The sequence below is a fragment of the Aquarana catesbeiana genome, linkage group LG03 (assembly GCF_042186555.1).
Source record: "Aquarana catesbeiana isolate 2022-GZ linkage group LG03, ASM4218655v1, whole genome shotgun sequence".
Lineage (NCBI taxonomy): Eukaryota > Metazoa > Chordata > Amphibia > Anura > Ranidae > Aquarana > Aquarana catesbeiana.
The window spans coordinates 549820462-549844193 of record NC_133326.1 but is presented as its reverse complement, the minus strand read 5'-3'; the positions used below and the strand labels follow the sequence as shown (position 1 = coordinate 549844193).

The 23732-nt window shown below is 44.9% G+C and overlaps 1 protein-coding gene across 1 annotated transcript in view; it reads left to right on the top strand.

Moving 5' to 3' along the window:
- The first annotated feature begins 18333 nt into the window (after positions 1–18333).
- Positions 18334–23732, top strand: part of WNT5B (Wnt family member 5B) — a 203012-nt gene continuing 197613 nt past the window's right edge. The window contains exon 1 of the mRNA XM_073621601.1: positions 18334–18864. Coding sequence (XP_073477702.1) covers positions 18859–18864 — 6 coding nt within the window. The 5' untranslated portion in view covers positions 18334–18858. The remainder of the gene's footprint in view (positions 18865–23732) is intronic.

Sequence of the window (23732 nt, the reverse complement as noted above, 5' to 3'; positions counted from 1 at the left end):
TCCCTCTCTCTGCCCCCTCCCCCATCTCCCTCTCCCTGTCCCCCCTCTCTCTCTCTCTCTCGGACCCCCTTCCCCCTCTCTCTGGCAGCAGGTGACAGTGACAAGTGACACGCTGCATCTGGGTGACAGTGGCAAGTGACTTGCTGCATCTGGTGGCAGTCGATGGTGGCAAGTGACACGCTGCATCTGGTGGCAGGCGACGTGGTAAGTGACACGCTGCATTTGGTGGCAGGTGTTGGTGGCAAGTGACACGCAGCATCTGGTGGCAAACGGCGGTGGCATATGACATGATGCATCTGGTCGCAGGCAATGGTGACATGCTGCATCTGGTGGCAAGTGACAATCTGCATCTGGTGGCAGGGGAGAGTGGCAAGTGACACGTTGCATCTGCTGACAGGCGACTGTGGCAAATGACATGCTACATCTGGTGGCAGGCGATGGTGGTATGCTGTATCTGGTGGCAGGCAACAGTGGCAAGTGACATGCTGCATCTGGTGGCAGGCAGCGGTGGTAAGTGACATGCTGCATCTGGTAGCAGGCGACAGTGGCAAATGACATGCTGCATCTGGTCGTAGGCAATGGTGACACGCTGCATCTGATGGCAAGTGACAAGCTGCATCTGGTGGCAGGCGATGGTGGCAAGTGACACTCTGCATCTGGTGGCAAGTGACAAGCTCAGAGTTCCCACTGATTCTGCACTATGATGAGTTGAACTATTTCATTATATATTACAATGTAGTAATAGAAATAATTTGATTTGATCATCCTGACACCATATTAAGCATAGTGTCCGGATAGTTACATAGTAGGTGAGGTTGAAAAAAGACACAAGTCCATCAAGTCCAAACTATGTATGTGATTATATGTCAGTGTTACATTGTATATCCCTGTATGTTGTGGTCGTTCAGCTGCTTATCTAATAGTTTTTTGAAACTATCCATGCCCCCGCTGAGACCACCACCTGTGGAAGGGAATTCCACATCCTTGCCGCTCTTACAGTAAAGAAACCTCTACCTAGTTTAAGGTTGAACCTCTTTTCTTCTAATTTTAATGAGTGGGCATGTGTCTTGTTAAACTCCCTTCTGTGAAAAAGTTTTATCCCTATTGTGGGGTCCCCAGTATGGTATTTGTAAATTGAAATCATATCATCTCTTAAGCGTCTCTTCTCCAGAGAGAATAAGTTCAATGCTTGCAACCTTTCTTCATAACGAATGTCTTCCAGGCCTTTTATTAGCTTTGTTGCCCTTCTTTGTACTCGCTCCATTTCTAATACATCCTTCCTGAGGACTGATGCCCAGAACTGGACAGCATACTTCAGGTGCGGCCGAACCAGAGTCTTGTATAGTGGGAGAATTATCGCTTTATCCCTGGAGTTAATCCCTTTTTTAATGCATGCCAATATTCTGTTTGCTTTGTTAGCAGCAGCTTTGCATTGCATGCCATTGCTGAGCCTATCATCTACTAGGACCCCCAGGTCCTTTTCCATCCTAGATTCCCCCAGAGGTTCTCCCCCTAGTGTATAGATTGCATTCATATTTTTGCCGCCCAAATGCATTATTTTACATTTTTCTACATTAAACCTCATTTGTCATGTAGTTGCCCACACCATTAATTTGTTCAAATCTTCTTGCAAGGTTTCCACATCCTGAGGAGAAGTTATTGCCCTGCTTAACTTAGTATCGTCCGCAAATACAGAGATGAACTGTTTACTCCATCCTCCAGGTCGTTCATGAACAAATGAAATAGGATTGGTCCCAGCACAGAACTCTGTGGGACCCCACTACCCACCCCTGACCATTCTGAGTATTCCCCATTTATCACCACCCTCTGAACTCGCCCTTGTAGCCAGTTTTCAATCTATGTACTCAAACTATGGTCCATGCCAACAGACCTTTTTTTGTACAGTAAATGTTTATGGGGAACTGTGTCAAATGCTTTTGCAAAATCCAGACACACCACGTCTACGGGCCTTCCTTTATCTAGATGGCAACTCACCTCCTCATAGAAGGTTAATAGATTGGTTTGGCAAGAATGATTCTTCATAAATCCATGCTGATTACTGCTAATGATACTGTTCTCATTACTAAAATCTTGTATAATAGTCCCTTATCATCCCCTCCAAGAGTTTACATACTAAAACTGGATAAAAGAAAAGGCTCACCAGATTTTCATGACTCCTTATCTTTAAGTGAGTCATGAAATGCTTTACACAGGTAAGTATAATCCCATCCAGATCTCCACCAAGACTCCTTACGCAATGGGCTTCTCCCAGGTAGGAAAGCACAACAGGCCCCTCTGGTTCCTCTCCTTATTCCTCCAGTTATTATGCCATTCAGTTTCTCCACTCAGCATTTCCCCACGGGACAGGCATTCAAAACAAAAAGGCTCCCATAGTGATATAATGTTTAAAAAGAAAGAGCTTTATAAAAAGGTATTGTACTCACATGTTGGGGCGGCATAGGCTGGCTTTTTTTCAATAAAATAGGTTTCCTTGATTAAATGGGCACTTCTGCTCTGCACTTCAGCGATTGCATGAAGAAAAAATCAACAGCGAACTACTTTACAAAACACCAGACTGCAGGTGACTTTGTTTCCCCATTCAGCGCTTTGATACTCAAACTATGGTCCATGCCAACAGACCTTATTTTGTACAGTAAACGTTTATGGGGAACTGTGTCAAATGCTTTTACAAAATCCAGATACACCCATCTATGGACCTTCCTTTATCTAGATGGCAACCTCCTCATAGAAGGTTAAAGGATTGGTTTGGCAAGAACGATTCTTCATGAATCCATGCTGATTACTGCTAATAATACAGTTTTCATTACTAAAATCTTGTATATAGTCCCTTATCCCCACCAAGAGCTTGCAAATTATTGATGTTAAGCTAGCTGGTCTGTAATTCCCAGGGATGTATTTTGGGCCCTTTTTAAATATTGGTGCTATATTGGCTTTTTTCCAATCCGCTGGTACCATTCCAGTCAGTAGACTGTCAGTAAAAATAACAATGGTCTGGCAATTACTTGACTGAGTTCCCTAAGCACCCTCTGGTGCAAGCCATCTGGTCCCAATGGTTTATCAATGTTAAGTTTCCCAAGTCTAATTCTAATTCTGTCCTCTGTTAGCCATGAGGGTGATTCCTGTGATGTGTCAAAAGGATAAACACTGCAGTTTTGGTTACTGAAGCCCCCGATTCACTTGTGAAGACTGAGGAGAAGAATAAATTCAATACCTCTGCCACCCCCCCCCATTCTTTTTAACCAGATGTCCTTCCTCATTCTTTTGGGTCTTTCCAAAAGGGTCCTCCTTTTTTACTATTTACATACTTAAAGAATTTCTTGGGATTTGTGGAGATCCTAAACTATTGCCAAGATTGGAATTGTCATGAGAAAAGTGGCTGAGGAGTATGGCTACTTATATCTATATGTGCCCGAAAGTCTGGAAGCTGAAATCCAATACAAACAAGCACAGTGGGTTGCTATCAGGGGCTGCTATCAGGGAGTACCTGAAAATGCCTACTCACTGTGATATAAGAAAGCTGTCACCCCGACATGCCGGGAAGTATACAAATGTTCTCCAAACCTGGGGCTATGGTCGCCATATTTACCCAGACTGTGTTGTTATTCATAGGCCTAATCAAGCGGATGTGCAGCAGTATATTACTACTATTGGCTCACCTGGAAAGCCTGTTCAATTACCTGATTCTCGTTACTATTGGTAATGTTCTTTAATCATTGAAATTTTGTGTCAAGTCAGCGTGGAACACAGCAGTGTGCTTAGTTTGGCTGTGTCAGTTCCACAGGAAGCTGTTCTGCATTTAAAATATGTTGAGTGGGGACATTCCTGCCTGTGCTGTTGCTGCTGGACTGTGCTCCTAATACCAGCAGTTGCAGGGGGTTCCCTAAAAGGTGACAGGCTGGCCTGTGCCCTGGAATTGCCAGTATGCCTCACTCTGCAAAGTGATATGCTGATCTGTTGCCCTGGGTTTATCAGCATGTCTTGTTCTTCATATGTGAGGAAAAGTGATCTCAGTCCCCAGCTGTGATAAAGAAAGGCTGAGATATGTCCTATTTGCAAGGGGACTTTGTTGTTCAGGAAGGTGGAAAAGTTCTTCCAGATTACTGTCCCTTGCATGCTTGAGTGGCTAAGATGCTTGTTTAAAAAAATAGCCATGCACACAGTTCCAGTGCTTGTTCTGGGGAGAAGTGGAGCTTGCTGAAAGGTTGCTGACCATGTTGCTGCAAATCGCAAGGAAAATGCCTATTGGACTTTGGGGCTCCAAGGACAATGGGATGTTTAGTTAGTTACAATGGCATCCCTGGGGGGGGGCAGAGGGGGCCCTGACCCCCCCAACATTATGCTGTGCCCCACCATGTGCCCCCTCCCAATTAAAATTTTTTTTTTTTTTTTACAAAAAATCAATGTCTAAGAGGGAGAGAGTCCCCAGTCAGCTCCTGCGGGTGATTCCTCCCCCCTCCCTCTGCTGACACTGCATAATGCGAGCGCTCACACAACCACGGCCACCCGATCTGCTCCTTCCCCTGCATCCTCATTGGCAGGGAGAAGAGCGAGTTGCAGGAAGGACTCCACCAGGTCTCTCAGTTACTTAAAAAACAGACTGATTTCTCCCATCCTTAGGACAGGAGAACCAGCCTGTAAATTCCAAGTGATGCCAGACCAGCGCTGTCAATAGCAGGGGCAGGACAGCAAGAGGAGGCTGGGGAACCCCACAGTGGCAGAACACCAGGGCCCGGTGGCAAGACAACCTTTGCAACCCTGATAGTTCTCCCACTGCTTTGGATCCTTATATTTTCTTGGTATGCTGGTGACATATATCTCTTGTTTTCTGCCACCCTGGGGGGCCCCAATACAGTAGGAAGGGAGCTAACTGCAGAACATGTAAAAGGGCCGTTGTGGGGTCGTAGTAAAGGGCCCCAGGATATATATATATATATATATATATATATATATATATATATATATATATATAAAATTGCATTTTATAGTTGCCCCCCTACTTTTGTCCCCGTCTCCCCATGTGCCCCCCCTAAATATGAAAGCTGGAGACACCACTGGTTAGTTAGCAAAGTGGACTGTGCTGTGGCAAAGAGGCAAGTCTTTTACTTCCAATCTGAATATCATGGGCTTAAATTGTTACCTATGGACTATTATTATCATTACTGACCACTAGATGGCGAGAGTGTTCTGGCTTTCCAATTTTCTAGTGTATGTTGCTAAGTGAAATCTCATTTTTAGATATGCTAAAATGCTTTGGAAAAATGGTGCCACTCTCATGGGAGTGGGGCCCTGTTTCCACTTGTAAATATTTCCAGGAACGGTTATCTGCTAGGATTGTGTACATATATTAGGATATATTACTGTGTTTACGTTACACCAATTTTTGTTGCTCTTGGCTGAGGGTATACAAAACTTCACTAATGTATATAAGGTTTATCTTTCACTACTATTGCAATAATGGTAAATTATATTATAGAATGTTGCTAGAATGTCATATTTTCTTTATTGCATAATCTAATATCTTTCAGGTGTTCCTGCATCCCTTGCGTCTTCCTTGGCTGAGGAGAGACAGGAGTTCACTGTGTACAGTGATGTCATCTTTGATTGCTTTATTATATAAATATTAGACTAGAGGGTTTTTTCACTGCTATTGTGTGGTACGCAACACATAATTGTAAATACAGTTTCATATTTGTTTGTTCTTATGTGAAGTATTACTTGTAATTGTACATCTGTTCTGTTCATCCACATTTGTAACTAAATGTTCATCCTTCCCCTTATCCCTCCCTATCCACTTTTTGCCAGGACATTCACTCTTAGGATTGAGAGTATATGTTTTTTTTTCTTTGCAAACTCCAAGACGTAGTTTCCTTGGCAGGGGGAGATTGTAGCACCCTGGTCCTAAACAGGGCTGCTAATAAATCTAGTTAGGTGGCACTGTTGCTTTTGGCATTAGGATGATGGATTACAGTGAATTCAGGTGACAAGTAAATAAGTTGTCCCAGCCAATTAGCGGGAGTTTCTTTTGGCCACTTTGCATGCTGGGATAGGCTATTTATTCGGGAGGAGTCAGGTGATTGGGGTTCTTCCCGCCCAGGGCTGCAGCCTGGATGGATGTCAAACAGCTCCTGGCTGATAGACCTGAGGCCTATCCAGAAGTCCTACTGGCTGCTAGGTCTACGTGAGGCCTATCCAGTAATACAAGGGTCCGCAAAGGAGGAGCAGCAGAGGTTAAGCCTGAAGCCTGGGGCAGAACCATGTGTGTTAGAGGCTCAGCCCAAAATGAGCCTGTTCGTTTCCGGAGGTAAAGGAGAAGCAGTTGCTGGAGGGACGACCACTCCTGTTACCAGAGGCAGGTTTGAATGGATGAAGTTCTGAAGGAGTACCAGAGCAGACACTTCACTAGCTGGGGATGGTGAAGTAAGTGGGAAAGCATAAGTGGAGACTCATCCAGGAATACAGCGGTTAGCTGTAGGTGAAGCTCGAGGGATCCAGCAGGCAGCTGAGAGTCCAAGAAGTCTAGTGAGAGATGGTGAGCTGAGCTTGAGGATCTACAGTGGGATTACTAAAAGAGAAGTTATTGCTATAGGAGACAGCAGCTGCTACAAGAATACAGATTGCTGCATTAAGCTTAAAGGCCCTTTTTCTGTATTGCCGTCTGCCTAGTTCTATTTTTTACTTACCTCCACTTACTTCAAAGTCACAGACCAGAACTCATTTATCCCTCGGGACAGTTGTCACCATAAATCGTGGCTAGACTGTGTCCCTAAGAGTCAATACATCAGGTTAAAACTGAACTGTTCTACTATGGCAGACTTTGTGGCTCAATCCAGTGTCTTAACGGAAAGATTCTTGGAAAAAGGCTACAAGGCCCAATTTTTGGAGGAAAAATTGGACCAGGTCAAGCTAATGGACAGAAACCTACTCCTGGCAGATAAACCTAGTAACAACATGGACACAAAGGTGGTTTGTCCCTTCATAACCGGATACTCTTGTCAGCACTTTTCTATTAAAAAAATATACAAACATTGGCACATCATTAAAAATTATCCCCTTTTGGGACCACTCCTCCCTGATAAATCCCAGGTGGTCTTCAGAGGCGCCCCTTCAATTAAATCTCGTGTGGTGTCTGCTGTATGTGACCCCCCTATCAATAAACCTATGTTCTTTCAACATTTAATAGGCTATTATAAATGTGGGAATTGTGAAGTTTGCTCCATCAATGCCATCACTGAAAGGAAGGTTGGTCGGTTCCACAATAATGCCCCGTACACACGGTCGGATTTTCCGACGGAAAATGTGTGATAGGACCTTGTTGTCGGAAATTCCGACCTTGTGTAGGCTCCATCACACATTTTCCATCGGATTTTCCGACACACAAAGTTTGAGAGCAGGATATAAAATTTTTCGACAACAAAATCCGTTGTCGGAAATTCCGATCGTGTGTACACAAATCCGACGGACAAAGTGCCACGCATGCTCAGAATAAATAAAGAGATGAAAGCTATTGGCCACTGCCCCGTTTATAGTCCCAACGTACGTGTTTTACGTCACCGCGTTTAGAACGATCGGATTTTCCGACAACTTTGTGTGACCGTGTGTATGCAAGACAAGTTTGAGCCAACATCCGTCGGAAAAAATCCTAGGGTTTTGTTGTCGGAATGTCCGAACAAAGTCCGACCGTGTGTACGGGGCATAACAGTACATCCTGTGATTTTTCGATTAAATCTTTTATCACTTGCTCGACAACCCATGTTGTATATCTTCTCACCTGCCCATGCGGGCTCCACTATGTGGGCCGCACTGTCCGTTCATTGAAGGTGAGACTCAGTCAACACATTGGGAATATTAAGAGGGGATTTCTAGGCCACCCTGTTTCCAAACATTTTTTGGAGGTTCATAAACAAGATCCTAGGGGGACCTCGTTCGTGGGGATTGATAGACTCAAACTCCCGTGGAGGGGGGGGTTCTAAGAGGCGTGCCATTTCCAAGCTTGAAATGGAATGGATCTATAAAATCCACTCTCTTAGACCCCTAGGACTAAACGTTGATATTGAGCTAAATGCATTTATTGATAATTCCTAAATAAGTTCTCTTTGGATGATATAACTCATAAGGAGTATGGGATAGTTAATGTCACTGAAAGTTCGTACATGACAATACATTCATGATGGTTTTATGTCTATTTCTCATGTCGCGACCATGTATTTGCATTTATATATATATTTGGAATGTCTAGATGTTGTATGACATCGATTATATATTCGTTATGGTAGTGTATCCCCTAATCATTAATTTGAAATATATGGTATTTGGTGCTCTTCCCGTTAATGAATGTGCCTTTTATTATAGTGCTGTATATAAGGGACCACTTGGGTTGATTCGTACTTATTTTTATAATTTTTGTGTATTTTATTATTTTTTATTTTCTATCTTTAATTTAATTATTTTTTTTTTTTTTTGCCCCTTTAATGAGTTGGGAAAAATAATTTTATATTTTTTAGTTTTTTTACATAGTCCATTATTGGGATATGTGTGAATACACTTTATGGATTTAGGGGAACCATTAGGGTCATATGCTAGACAGGAGCTCATCTGGTTTTATACCATTCACTCTTTAGAGCTGCTTGGCAGAGCGGACCTATGATTTCTCTCATAAAGGGTTAACTTCCTTTCTTATTTGGGATTTCCGCTTACGGGAGGTTACCATGGTAGTACTCATCCCGGGGAGAGCACCAGATAGAGGCCTGGTTTTCCTTTCTATTTCTCTGATGATTGTTAAGTGCTGTACGACACCGAGTCAGAAACGAGGCTTGGTATACGCTCAGCACTACAAAAGTGATGGCTTGATGCGTCGCCCGTGCCCCTTTGAAGACGTCAGTTGTGACGAAACATGTAGGGCGTGGCTACACATTGTAAGCCATCACTCAGTCCGCCCCATGATTTGCACGGGTGTTCGTTTGTTTTTAATGCCGGCTATTTTTGACTAGTTTTTATTATTGTTTTACAGAGTTTGTTTCCTCCGGCCCTGTTGTATATAACAACAATAAATGTTACCATTATATACTACACCATTGGAGCCCTTTTCTACTTTTTACCCACCTCCCTTTGGGCTTATCACCCCTCTTCAGGTGGACGAGTTGGATCACGCCAGGTTGGAGACGCGGGACTCATCAGCAGTTTCGGATACCATCAACCAATAGTCCCCGCAGAGGGCTAAATCTGCTTGCACGTAAGACCTTGCCAACAGGGAGGTCCACCGCTTAGGGTAAGGGTCCATCTTTCAATAACTTTGGATTTAGTGAGAGTTTCATCTATACACTCCACCCTTCCCCATCTATCTGTGTGGGTCCTGACCCGATGGATCGTGGATGTCTTCCCCTGCTTTCATGAAGTGGATACACTCTTATGGAACTTTTTCTTCTGTCGTTCAGTCTATGGACTACCTCCACTATTTTCAAGTTTTTTCACTGCTGAGAAGCTTTATTGTATTTAAGGATTGGTTAATGTAACAACGTATTTAGTGCTGGGTCTTTTGAGTTGTTCATTTATATGCATTTTTATGCACACCAGTACACATCTCACTTCAGATTTTTTATTTATGGCACTTTGATCGATGCACGTTCCAGGAATTTTATTTGTATTTATTTGTAAATTTCTCAATATGATTAGATTTGTACACTGATTATGAGCGCACATTTTTTTGTTTTATCTAGTTCTATTTTTGTCTGTGGAGTTTGCCTAATTGCTACTGCATTTGCCTAAGGGTGTCCTGTGCCCTAACCCTCTATCCCACCGTTCCTTTTAAGAGAAATAAAATCTCTTTATTCATTTTTATGAAAAGTGACTGGCGCCCAATCTTTTCACCTTGCACCACACCCACTATGCCCAGTAACCTGCGCCCTGAGGAGGAATGTCAGTTTTCCCTGGCTCTGGGGGTTACCATCAGGCCCTTGGAAGTCAGGGAGGCTGCTACATTTGGAAAAAAAAATGGTTTTAAGCAGGCTATACATGGCCTGTTTTCTTCAGCCAGGTGGGCTGAATGAAAAAAGAACTAAGAATGCTCTATCCACACAAACAAGGTGAATGGAGGAATTCCTAACCCCCCCCCCCCCATCAGGACATTGTATTCTGACAGCGGCTCCGGCTGCTGTCAGAATACATTGATCAGCAGCTACAGCCAACGTGTTTGAATTCGATCAGGCAGGGCCACACATAGACCGAAATTCATCCGGTCCCTGCTAAGCTGGCCAAATTCTGATCCTTTTATGAACAAATTTACTCTCCTTTCCTGAAATACCCTGTACTGGTGGAGGACTGCTCCTTTCTCTAACTCTCCTAAAATGTTCTGCACTCTAGGTCAAATCCATCTGTTCTGCCTTAGCTGTGAACATCATGTCTATCGATTTGTTGTCCCGACTGGACACGACTTGTGTTTACACTGTCACTAATCCCTGTGCTATACCTTACACAGATCACATGTCAGTAATTAGTGCTGCAGTCTTGTTGTTAAAGTAAAGTTTGTAAACACTCCAAAGCTTCTCGGAATGTATGACGGATATCGCCCGCTAATGGTGGAGGATTATTTCCCCTAACACCCGGGAGGCAGGGAAACTGACACCTGCTGGGGGATTACTAACGGACAGTGCTACCAGCCTTCCAGCTGTTGAGGAACCACAACTCCCAGCGTGCCCAGGCAGTTGATGATTGAAGGAAAACTGTTTGTGCAAAGTATCACAATAAACAAAAAAATTGAAAGAATATCTCCAGGCAACACAAAACTATGAGGAAAATAAATAGCATCAAAATATCTCTTGGGTCTCATTTAGTCTTGCTTTGCTGTCTGAAGAGCAATTTGCGTTCAGGTTGTTCTTCAGACAGCAATAGACGGGGCGTGCTGAGGCTTTATATCACCTACTCACGGACTGTTTTTGCCCCTAAATTACTAGATGACGGCGCGCATTGCTCTTTCACCTGTAGCATCCCTAGGAACCACTGATGTCATGGGGAATCCCTGTCACTTTTAAAGTGTTACTTAACCCAGGACCCTGCATTCACTTTATCTGGTCTCCCACAGTACACCAAACATGGAAATGCAATAGTTTTACTAAATATAAACTCCTAAATACCTTTTCTCATTAGCGGTTAAAGCAATGTCTGTTTAAAGCTTGTAGGAGGAATTTTCATTCTCCTCTCACTGTCCTATAAAAGTGCAGGACCCTGACCCTCTGTCTGGAAAGTGCTGATCACATGCACTTTCCCAAGAAAAAAAAAACTCTCTAGCAATACACACCAAACTGAGCATGTGCAGCTTGTCCCCAAGCCTCTGTACTATCAGGAGATGGTTTGGGGTCAGTGGAAGAAGGGGGGATCAGAGAACACAGGATCAAACAGCCTTTTTATACAATGCAGAGAATAAACCACATAGGTTCCACAGTGAGTATAACAAGCATGCTTTACTGCATACACAGACTAATTTTACTTTTGCGGGTTTATTACCACCTTAACTAAGGATGGGGGGACAACAACAAAATATGGCCATGGCCATTTTTGGTCAGTTATGTCACCACTATCCCCACTTCTTCCCTTATATAGCTGATGACAGCTCATGAAGTTGTCATTTGGCTAGTGTCACCTTTGAGTCAGTTGCGTGCGCTGGGTCATTGTTTTTTTTCCCAGCTGCATGGAATTTAAAAAAAATAACACATTTGCATCAGCTCTGTGCTATTTTTGACACTGCCTTGCTTTTTAGCTCAGAAAACGGGCATTTTTAATTTGACAGATCCATCTCCCATTGATTTGAACCTGGTTTGGGTTCTGCATCCAAACCTCTTTGAAGTTCGCAGAACACTGGTCAAACTGAACCCAGGGCATTTCGGCTCATCACTAGCGGTAAAGAAAGCAAGAGCTTGTTGATGCACTGACCACTGTTGAAATCCACCCTACGTGCATGTGTAGGTAAATGTTGATGCAAAGAAGCATTGGTGTTTACAACAGTAGTATCGCTTCTCGGTCTTTTGAAGATCAAATGTATTATTTGTTCTTATCAGTGATCCAGTGCGGGTGCTGTGCTATCATCCTGGCCTGAGCAAGGCTGGGGCGATGGCTATGCAAATCTGCTAGAGTGATGGGTGTTTGGAAGGTTAGTACTGGCTGGAACAGAAACTGGGGCGCCCACAGGCAGTTGGGTCTGTGGTGTCTGTGCCCCCTTGGAGTGGTCAGCTTGGGGGGGTTCTTAGTAACACTTGGGTGTGGGTCCCCACTGTGTGAAAAGGCACATGGTGAAAATCAACAAATTTGCTTTCTTTCTACACTGCGCCTCTATGGGCTGGGCCTTTTGCATAAAGTCCAGGGCAATTTTTGTTTACCAGGCCTTAGGGCCCGGCCAGTGCACCATTGCACGGCCACTTTATTTATTTTTTTTCCCCAAGTTGGTCACCTTTCACTTTTGTGTGTGTTTTCTCACGGATGAAGGATGTGAGTCCTTGGGCTTACCCTGACATCTAGGGGGAGGATGTGTGGCCATAAGGTTCCTTCCTCCCCTGCCTCTGGGGGGTCTCGCTTCAGATGAGCTCCCCCAACCTAGTACTCGATGGATGGCTTCGGCTCTTCTAGAAGAATGGGGTCTGTCAGGCCTTTTGGCTAGGCAGATCATGTAAACCTACAGTATGGCCCCGCCAGAAGCCTTGGGGGTCAGGGTAGAGGCCCTACTCCTTCGGGGGTTGGACTAAAGCACAACCTTAAGAGCACTTTTTAGTGTGTGTTTCACATGCACGTTTTTTGTTCACTTACAGGCTTTTTTTTGTTCTAGGTTTTGCACCACCGTGGATTTAAAAAACAAAAATTGGTGTTTACAAAAAGTACAGCCATGTACACGCATTCACTTGTATGACTGGCTGTGTGTGGCACATGTGGCTCTGCAGGTGCAGGAAAGCGCCAGAAGAATTATGGTAGGCATTAAAAAAATGCCTATTATACTCTGGATGAATGTATCCTCAAAGTGATTGTAGAGGGAAAAAAAAATGTTTTAAAATGACAAAAATTCCATACTTACCTCTGCAATGGTTTTATACAGAGCACCCCTGATCCTTCTCTTCTTGGGTCCCCTGCTGGCTCTCCTGGCTCTTCCTCTCTGCTGAATGCCCCCATAGCAAGCCACTTGCTATGGGGACACTTGTACAGGCTCAATGACACACACAGCGTGGCGCGGCCCTGCCACCCGCTCCCTCCTCCCTGACTGTGATTGACAGCAGCAGGAGCCAATGGCTCCCACTGCTGCCTTTGAGCCAATGAGGAGAGAGAGCAGTGATGCTACTCTCAGGCACAGCATTGGATCAGGATTGGGCTCAGGTAAGTATAAGGGGGAGCTGCAATCAGAAGGTTTTTACCTTAATGCATAGAATGCATTAAACACTTGAGGAACAGAAGGATTTGCCCCCTTTATGACCAAGCCATTTTTTGCGATACTGCACTGCGTCGCTTTAACTGACAATTGCGCGTTTTTTGCGACGTTGTACCCAAGCAAAATGTATGTACTTTTTTCCCACAAATAGAGCTTTCTTTTGGTGGTATTTGATCACCTCTGCGGTTTTGAAAAAGAAAACAATATTTTTTACTTTTTGCTATAATAAATATCCCCCCAAAAAAAACAAACAAAAAAAAAGAATTTCTTCATCAGTTGTTTAGGCCAATATGAATTCTTCTACATATTTTTGGTAAATTAAATTTGCAATAAGCATATATTGATTGGTTTGCGCAAAAGTTATAGCGTCTAAAAAAAAGGGGATAGATTTATGGCATTTTTATTTATTTATTTTTTACTAGTAAATCTGCGATTTTTAGTGGGACTGCAATATTGCGGCGGACAGATCGGACACTTTTTTGGGACCAGTGACCAGAGCTAGAAATAGCCACTGATTACTGTATAAATGACCCTGGCAGGGAAGGGGTTAACATTAGGGGAAGATCAAGGGGTTAAATGTCCCCTAGGGAGGTGTTTCTAACTGTGTGGGGAAGTGTACTGACTGGAGGAGGAGAGAGATCGCTGTTCCTGATCACTAGGAACAGCAGATCTCTCTCTACTCCCCTGTCAGAACGGGGATCTATCTGTTTACATTGACAGATCCCCGTTCTGGATCTTTAAAGGAGCAATCGCGGGTTGACGGCGGACATCGCGGCCGCTGGCCACCCGTATTGGCTTTGGCATCACGCCACCTAGAGCTCTTAAAGCGGCCGACGTACACCTACGGCGATTCACGCAGCCATGCCAACCTGCTGCAGTATAATGACGGTGGTTGGTCGGCAAGCGATTAAAGTATAACTAATGACATAACTTTTTTTAGCTTTGGATATAGTGGAGAGGGATTAGAAGACCTGGCATGTTTTTATTGCTGTCTGTGTCTCTATTAGGGAGATATATCCTCTGAATCTGTCCTGTTTACCATTATCATTAAAAGTGAAAGTAAAAGAAAATCTCAAATTCTGGGTTATCCCCAGAACAGGAACACTTGGGAAATCTTCCAATGGGGGCACTAGTTCTGGTGACCTGGTGGTGGTGAGGGGGCAAGGGATTTCCTTAATTTGCAGGGATATACACTCACTTCCTGTTTTGGCTATGGGACAGGAAGTGAAGGTAAATCTACCCAAATAGACATAAATGGCAAAAAAAAAAAAAAAAAAAAAAAAGAGGTTTTGCCTATAGTTCTACTTTAACGTAAAAAAGAAAAAAAGTCTTGCCTATAGTTCTACTATAAGGTAAAACACCTTCTGCCTTTATGACCACTTTAAATGGGCTTTAAACTACGTTTTCATCTAAGACTACACTGTATACAGGATGACAATGTTGCTGCGGAAATAATAGTGTTGTCACCCTGTTACAGGAAGTGTACAAATAAAATATGTACTAGCAGGATCGAGATGTAATAAAACAATGTTACTGGGGGGCTCCACTGTTAGTTGTTAGTGACAGGTTGCAGCATAGACATCTTTTTTTCTTTTTGCACAGGTTTCCACCATGTATTATAGTGCTGTAGGAAAATATCTTCCTCAACATTATCATGGCACATTACCAATTGCAATATATTTGATGCCATTGGAATCACAATTATGACATCATGAAAGTGACTGTGATATCACTTACTATTTAAAATATCAAAATAACTACTTAGTCATTAAAATATTTATTCATATGCCATGATAGCTACTATGACTGTCAACAATAAGCTGCAATAATAAGTATTGTGCCAGATTTCATAGAGAGCACAGTATTCCCCCCCCGGACAATGTATTCATCTGCCTTTCTCTCCAGGACAGAGCCATCTTTGTTCAGGCATCACCCAGGTTCACTGTCTACTTCCTGGACTGAGATTCTGACTCCGAGATGGTACAGTTGTAAATCCTAGTGCCTGTGTGCAGCTCTTGGCTGCGTTCACAAATGTCTGCCACAGGTCAGCCCCTGTTGCATCCTCTCATCCTGTGACTTGCTACAAAGTTACAATGTTGCAGTCTGAGCACTGGGGCAGAGATGACTGAGGAAATGCTGCCTACTGCCTGCAGCAGACTGAGGACATCATATCAGCCTAGATAAAGTCACTGACTGGAGATCAACCATGGTGTCTTAACAAGGCCGTATATTGGGGGGGCTGGGTGGGCTGGTCCCCCCCCCCCCTAGATTTTAGGTGTGCCCCTCCAGGTCTCTGAGAGTGCATCCACCGATCCATGAGTCAGTCTGATTTGGGCAATTGATGTAAAGAGGAAGCACGCCAAAGGGCACACCTGTTGTAAGGGGGCACGTTGATGGGGACACCTGTTGCAAGGGAGCACTTTGATGGGGATAACTGATCACATGTATACTGGACCCTGATGTAAGGGAGCAGGCTGATGGGAACCAGTTGTAAGGGGGCACTCTGATGGGGACACCTGATGTAAGAGGGCACTCTGGTGTTACCTGGTGCAAGGGGGGCACTCTAATGGGGACACCTGGTGCAAGGGGGCACTCTGATGGTGATAACGGATCATATGTAAGGGGCACTTTGATGGGGAAATCTGATGCAAGGGGCACTCTGATGGGGACCCTGATGCAAGGAGGCACTCTGATGGAGACTTTGATGTAATGGGGCACTCTGATGGGGACCCTAATGCAAGGAGGCACTTTGATGGAGACCCTGATGCAAGGAGGCACTCTGATGGAGACCCTGATGCAAGGAGGCACTCTGATGGAGACTCTGATGTAAGGAGGCACGCTGATGGGAACCGTGATGAAAGGAGGCACTCTAATGGGGACACCTGGTGCAAGGGGGCACTCTGACGGAGACCCTGATGTAAGGGGGCACTCTGACGGAGACCCTGATGTAAGGGGGCACTCTGATGGAGACCCTGATGTAAGGGGGCACTCTGATGGAGACCCTGATGCAAGGAGGCACTCTGATGGAGACTCTGATGTAAGGGGGCACGCTGATGGGAACCATGATGAAAGGAGGCACTCTAATGGGGACACCTGGTGCAAGGGGGCACTCTGACGGAGACCCTGATGTAAGGGGACACTCTGATGGAGACCCTGATGTAAGGGGGCACTCTGACGGAGACCCTGATGTAAGGGGGCACTCTGACGGAGACCCTGATGTAAGGGGGCACTCTGACGGAGACCCTGATGTAAGGGGGCACTCTGACGGGGACCCTAATGCAAGGAGGCACTCTGATGGAGACCCTGATGCAAGGAGGCACTCTGATGGAGACTCTGATGTAAGGAGGCACTCTAATGGGGACACCTGGTGCAAGAGGGCACTCTGATGGGGATAACTGATCATATGTAAGAGGCACTCTGATGAGGAAACCTGATGCAAGTAGCACTCTGATGGGGACCCTGGTCGAAAGAGGCCCTCTGATGGAGACTCTGATGTAAGGGGGCACTCTGATTAGGACCAGGATGTAAGGGGGCACTCTGATGGGAACCTGATGTAAGGGGACACTCTGACGGAGACCCTGATGTAAGGGGGCACTCTGACGGAGACCCTGATGTAAGGGGGCACTCTGACGGAGACCCTGATGTAAGGGGGCACTCTGACGGAGACCCTGATGTAAGGGGGCACTCTGACGGAGACCCTGATGTAAGGGGGCACTCTGACGGAGACCCTGATGTAAGGGGGCACTCTGACGGAGACCCTGATGTAAGGGGCACTCTGACAGAGACCCTGATGTAAGGGGCACTCTGATGGGAACCTGATGTAAGGGGCACTCTGATGGGAACCTGATGTAAAGGGGTACTCTGATAGAGACCCTGATGTAAGGGGCACTCTGATAGGGAACCTGATGTAAGGGGCACTCTGATGGGAACCCGATGTAAGGGGGCACTCTGACACTCTAACGGAGTCCCTGATGTAAAGGGGCACTCTAATGGGAACCTAATGTAAGGGGGCAATCTGATGGAGACCCTGATGTAAGGGGGCACTCTGGGAACCTGATATAAGGGGTCACTCTGACAGAGACCCTGATGTAAGGGGCACTCTGATGGGAACCTGATGTAAGGGGGCACTCTAACGAAAACCCAGATGTAAGGGGGCACTCTGATGGGAACCTAATGTAAGGGGGCACTCTGACGGAGACCCTGATGTAAGGGGGCACTCGGGGAACCCGATATAAGGGGTCACTCTGACGGAAACCCAGATGTAAGGGGCACTCTGATGTGACCTGATGTAAGGGGGCATTCTTATGGGAACCTGATATAAAGGGGACTCTGATGAGCACTCCTGATGTAAAGCGGGTCTCTGATAGGGGGACAACTATAAGGGAGTACAGGTTCTGTTTAATCACCCTAACCTAATGACAGCCTAATACATACTAGTATTGTGATTCACACACAGTGTTGTCATTGTGCCCCTGACTTATTTTTACTGCACCCCCAGATCTGATAGGCTAGATCTGGCCCGCGTCTTAATGATAAAAAGTGAAGGTTTTCTGGAAAAATGATACCGTTGCTGTATATTATAACAGATCAGGAATGAATTCATACAGAATGGTTACTAAAACCTCCACTTTCATTGCCCCATTTTTTAATTCCTAGTTAGTTGAGTTTCTACTTTAGTTTTTTTCTCTGAACTATCAGATGTGTATGGAGTTTCTGGAGTATGATGGAGTTGTGAAGCAGATATGGGGGGCGCTGGGACACCTCCAGGAACAAAGCCCGATCAGTCCTGGACATCAGCAGAGCTCAGCGATCCCCTTCTTCTCTGTACTTAGGTAGTGGGCGTGGTAATGAGCGGTAGGCGGGGAGACATACTCGCTATGCAGAGTAGGCTTGGAGGTGTGTGCTGCGGTGGGCGGGGTGATCGCGGAGAGGGGGCGTGTCTGGGGCTCTCCGCTCTGCTCTCACTAGTGACACTGGCCGCTCCGGGAAAGTTTCTCATCTGGAGTGTCAGGGGCCACACAGAAACTCTTAGGGGCCACAGTGTATATGCAAGGGCCGGTCCTTAGAGCCAGGGAGCACACCTGAAGCCAGGGGCAGCAGAGCATCTCTTTCAAGGGCCACCTTCTGCAGCCAGGAACTACAGAGCTCTTTTTTTTCCCAGGGGCCACAGCACATCTCAGGGGCCAGTCGCTGCAATCGGGGGCCACACCTGCAGCCAGGGGCCACACTTTGCAGCTTGGGACCCGTACATACATTTTCTGGGAACACATTTATAGCCAGGAACCACAGATCACCTCGCAGGGGCCACAGAGGAGCTGTCAGGGGCCAATTCCAGCGCAGGAGAGTGACTTGGACTTGTGTCTGTGGTATGACCCCTGGAGCCCGGTGACCCGAGGGTGACAAGGAAATTATTTTTGTCCTGGGATCCTGTGCTGGACATGCAGGTGAGTCCTGTCCTTGGTGATAACACTAACTAACCCACACTAACTAGTCTTCCCAGGGGGTCACTAACTCTACCAGCCCCCCCATGGGGCAGATCCTGCATTTCCAGGGGCATGCACCCTGCTCTTCTGTTCCCTGATCACATTAGATTGTCCTTTTAGGAGGGCCCGTTTCACTTTTGTTTCAGAATTTATTGTATTTATTTATTATTGTATTCTTTTTATTCATTTTAGAATGCAAATGTATTCTGATCCAGTTTGGTAACTGGATTTAGGTTCTGTGCTGGAAATTGTGGGGTCAGATGCTGGACAGTTGTCAAAATCCCTCCTTCCCCTTCAAGGGTTAATCCGCTCTCCCATGGATGGGTGTCAGTATATACTGGACATTCCTATATACAAAGAAGTGCTCTACACTTGTATTAGGACTATAGAAGGACCCACACTGATCGTGGGAGTTACTTTGTAGCAAAGGCTGACTATAGATGGGATTTGCGTCAATCAGGTCACCTCAAAGGCAATCGCCATCTGGCAGTTATCAACCAAACTGATTTTCCAACGCAAAAAAAAAAAAACGCTGTTGTGGACAGGAGATGTTTCCGCTGTATCTAGATGTAAAAAAACAGGCGCATGGCAATTTCCAGCAAAAAAAAAAAAAACCTTTTTTTTTTTTTTTTTTTTATTCCTGGCCATACACTATACAATTCACTCCTAAATTAATTTTAGTGTCACACACCTATATATAGTAGCTGGATACACACTATACAATTATCTGTAGATTTTTTTTTTTTCCTTCAGATCTACCAAAACCATATAATATGAGGTCAAACCTTAAGAGTTTCAATTTGTATGCAATCAGGCAGGCCCTTGAACTACATGGTTTTGGTAAATCTAAAGGAAAACAAAAGTTGTATAGTGTATATGGGGTCTACATTTTTTTTTTTTTGTATCGTATTGTAAAAGATAGGATTTTTGAAGCACAACTATACTTTCTTTATTGTGGTTAAATCTAAAAAAAACAAATTAAAATGCCATACAACATTACTATACAATCAGATTGCACAGTCTGCCCAATTTGTATCCAATCGGGCAAGTCCTGGCACTACATAGATGATGGTGGATCTAGAGAAGATTGTACAATCAAATTGCATAACGCACAGCCAGCTTAGGTTTGGCTGGTATTCCTGAGCACCATTACGATTTCTCTTTTCTGTCGGCTATATACGTTTGTTTAGTCAAATCTTTATTGTCTCTGGTATGAGCAGCCATACATCCAGGTGAGTAGTGGGTGTGTGTGTGTGTGTGTGTGTGTGTGTGTGTGTGTGTGTGTGTGTGTGTGTGTGTGTGTGTGTGTGTGTGTGTGTGGAGGGGGGGGGGGTACAGCTGAGTGCGTTAAGCTTCCTTGGAACGATGTTAGAAGATTCATGACTTTGTGGTCCTGTACTCTTTTTATTTTTTTTCCATCCTGTTACTTCCCATCCCTGGTGGATTCTGATTTATGTTCCATCGTAAGCCGTTATTGGAACCAATCGGTTGCAAGGGCCCGTTCACATCAGTGCTGGTGTGCTGTGGGATGTCGGCGGTGCTGATATGCCGACTGTGGCGCATCACACTGTTTATTTTGTAAAATGAACTTTATTGAAACGTCACAAAGTGCCATTTCATTAGGTTCTTTTTGTCGCAGTGCGAGGCAGTAGAAAATGAACTTTTTTTTTCAGCACACTCCCATTGGTGTGAATTGGCCAGGTAGGGGACGAGGCTTTTTGTCTGGTTTTGCGGGGGAGACTGCACTCACTGGAATGGCTGCCCAATGCAGTTCTGCTGCGCCTAGTGTGAACAGGCTCTTATTATGTATGCAAACCCCAAAAAACTAAAAATAAACACGTGATAAGTTTTGGTCTGTTAAATACACCACTGCAAGTGTTTTGTTACATCTGATTGATATGTTCAAAAAATATCCTGTGATCCTGCCAGATATGTTGAGACCTCATAACTTCCTATGCTGACTGTTATCAATTACTTTGTTGTCAGTTATCCCCGAGGACTACAGAGCCACACCCCCTCTGTGTTATGTACAATAGGAGAGAGGCAGGGTTCTGTAGTCCTGTCTTGTTCCTCATATTCTAGTACAATAGAGCAGGGGTGTCAAACTCTTGTTTTATCACGGGCCGCATCAGCATCATGGTCACCCTCATATTGCTGGATGTAAATGGTAAGACTAGATTTCCAGAGCCCCCCCCCATCAGATGTCAAGAGCCCTCCCCATCAGAAGTCATGAGAGTCCCCCACCCTCCCTTACATCACAGTGCACCCCCCTTACCATGTGTAGCTGCCAGGAAGATGCTGGGGGAGGAGATGGGAAGCAGAAAGGGCAGGGTCTGGAGGAGGACCAGAGGAAGGCTGGAGTCCGCTGCAGAGTCTGCTGAATGCTGAGACCACCAGGGGAGGCAGAGGTGCTGTGGCTGCACAGAGGCACAGGATCTGAAGGAGGGGTTCTGTCCTCCTCTCTGCTGCCAACTGCTGAGACGAGAGGGTGGCAGAGACGAGCCTCTCTGCAGCTGCACGGAGAAGCGCAGGATCTGGCAGAGCAATTCTGTCCTGCTCTCTGCTTCTGACTGCTGAGAGAATGTGGGGGCAGAGATGAGATGAGAGGTGTCGCAGCTGCAGGAGAGGTGCAAGGGCTACATAAAATGGCCTGGTGTACCGGATTTGGCTCCCGGGCCTTGTGTTTGACATGTGCAGTAGAGGGAGAACATTGTCATTTTAGGACAGGAAGTGTGTTACTGGCAGGATCAGCGGGTGAAAATAAAGCAAAAGAGGAAAACAAACACTGCCACCACATTGAAGAACTGGTAAAGTGCAATATTTTACTTTTTGTTTTTGGGTTCAGATATCCTTTAAAGGGTACATAAGGCCAAAACATTGTTTTCTTTTCCTTTTGGATGGAGAAGAGAATGTTTGGACCGCTGTTTTTTCTTTTTCTGCCTGCGTCCCATCGAAGGGATTTGCCTTTACTTCCTGTCCTGCAGACACAGGGCTGAGAGGTCTCTCACCAAAGTAAAAAGATATCCCCTCCTAGATAGTTGTCCCCATTTGAAGATTTTCTATCACATCCTATTGTAAAAACTCAAAAGTTTGGGATTTTAACTATTTGTACCAGAGCCACCAGGACAGACAGAGTTGGAGAATCTCCCTGGCGTCAGCACAGACAGCAATAGAAACCTGACAGGGTTTCGAATCCTTCCCTCACTTTATCCAAAACTAAAAAGGAAATTTTGGCTAGAGATACATTTTAACTGATGACCTTCTGGATGTCCAAGTTTGGATACAATAACACACCTCACGCTGTCCGTGGATTCATATGATTTCTGCAAATGGCGCAGCTTCTTTGAAAATCACTCGTGACGTTTGGGTGATCTGTAACTTATCAAGCTGCGGGTGTGTTAAAGTGATCTTCGAAGACCCAATGTGAATGATCATCCATAATTCTTTGGTTCTTGTGACTTTGTGTACCCACCAAAGTACTTGTGAGCAGTTGCAGCAGGTGTCAGTGGTGTTTAAAGCGGACCTGTCATCAAATAAATGTTCTTATGGTAAAGGCAGCACCCTCATCTGTGAGCCTTCTGGTCATCTGCTTTCATCTCCAAACAGTGCCATCTTTGTTCAGGCATCATCCAGGATCACCATCTACTACCTGGACTGAGATGCCAGGCTTAGAAATGACAGTCATGTAAATCCTGGGGCATGTGCACTTCATGGCTGTGTTCACAAATATCTGACTAGGATCAGCCCCTGCAGCATCATAGGACAGTCAGAGGAGAATGAAAACTCCTCCTACAAGCGGTAACCAGACACTGATATTAGTCACAAGATTGCTATACTGTATACTGCTGATGAGAAAATGTATTTAGCAGTATTTACTAAACAAATTGCATTTCATAGTTACATAGAAGGTGAGGTTGAAAAAAGACACAAGTCCATCAAGTCCAAACTATGTGTGATTATATGTCAGTATTACATTGTATATCCCTGTATGTTGTGGTCGTTCAGGTGATTATCTAATAGTTTCTTGAAGCTATCAATGCTTCCCGCTGAGACCACCGCCTGTGGAAGGGAATTCCACATACTTTGCCGCTCTTACAGTTCCCTCTACGTAGTTTAAGGTTAAACCTCTTTTCTTCTAATTTTAATGAGTGGCCATGAGTCTTATTAAACTCCCTTCTTCGAAAAAGTTTTATTTCTATTGTGGGGTCACCAGTACGGTATTTGTAAATTGAAATCATATCCTCTCTCAAGCGTCTCTTCTCCAGAGAGAATAAGTTCAGTGCTCGCAACCTTTCCTCATAACTAATATCCTCCAGACCCTTTATTAGCTTTGTTGCCCTTCTTTGTACTCTCTCCATTTCCAGTACATCCTTCCTGAGGACTGGTGCCCAGAACTGGACAGCATACTCCAGGTGCGGCCGGACCCGAGTCTTGTAGAGCGGGAGAATTATCGTTTTATCTCTGGAGTTGATCCCCCTTTTTAATACATGCCAATATTCTGTTTGCTTTGTTAGCAGCAGCTTGGCATTGCATGCCATTGCTAAGCCTATCATCTACTAGGACCCCGGGTCCTTTTCCATCCTAGATTCCCCCAGAGGTTCTCCCCCCAGTGTATAGATTGCATTCATATTTTTGCCACCCAAATGCATTATTTTACATTTTTCTACATTGAACCTCATTTGCCATGTAGTTGCCCACCCCATTAATTTGTTCAGGTCTTTTTGCAAGGTTTCCACATCCTGCGGAGAAGTTATTGCCCTGCTTAGCTTTGTATCGTCTGCAAATACAGAGATTGAACTGTTTATCCCATCCTCCAGGTCGTTTATGAA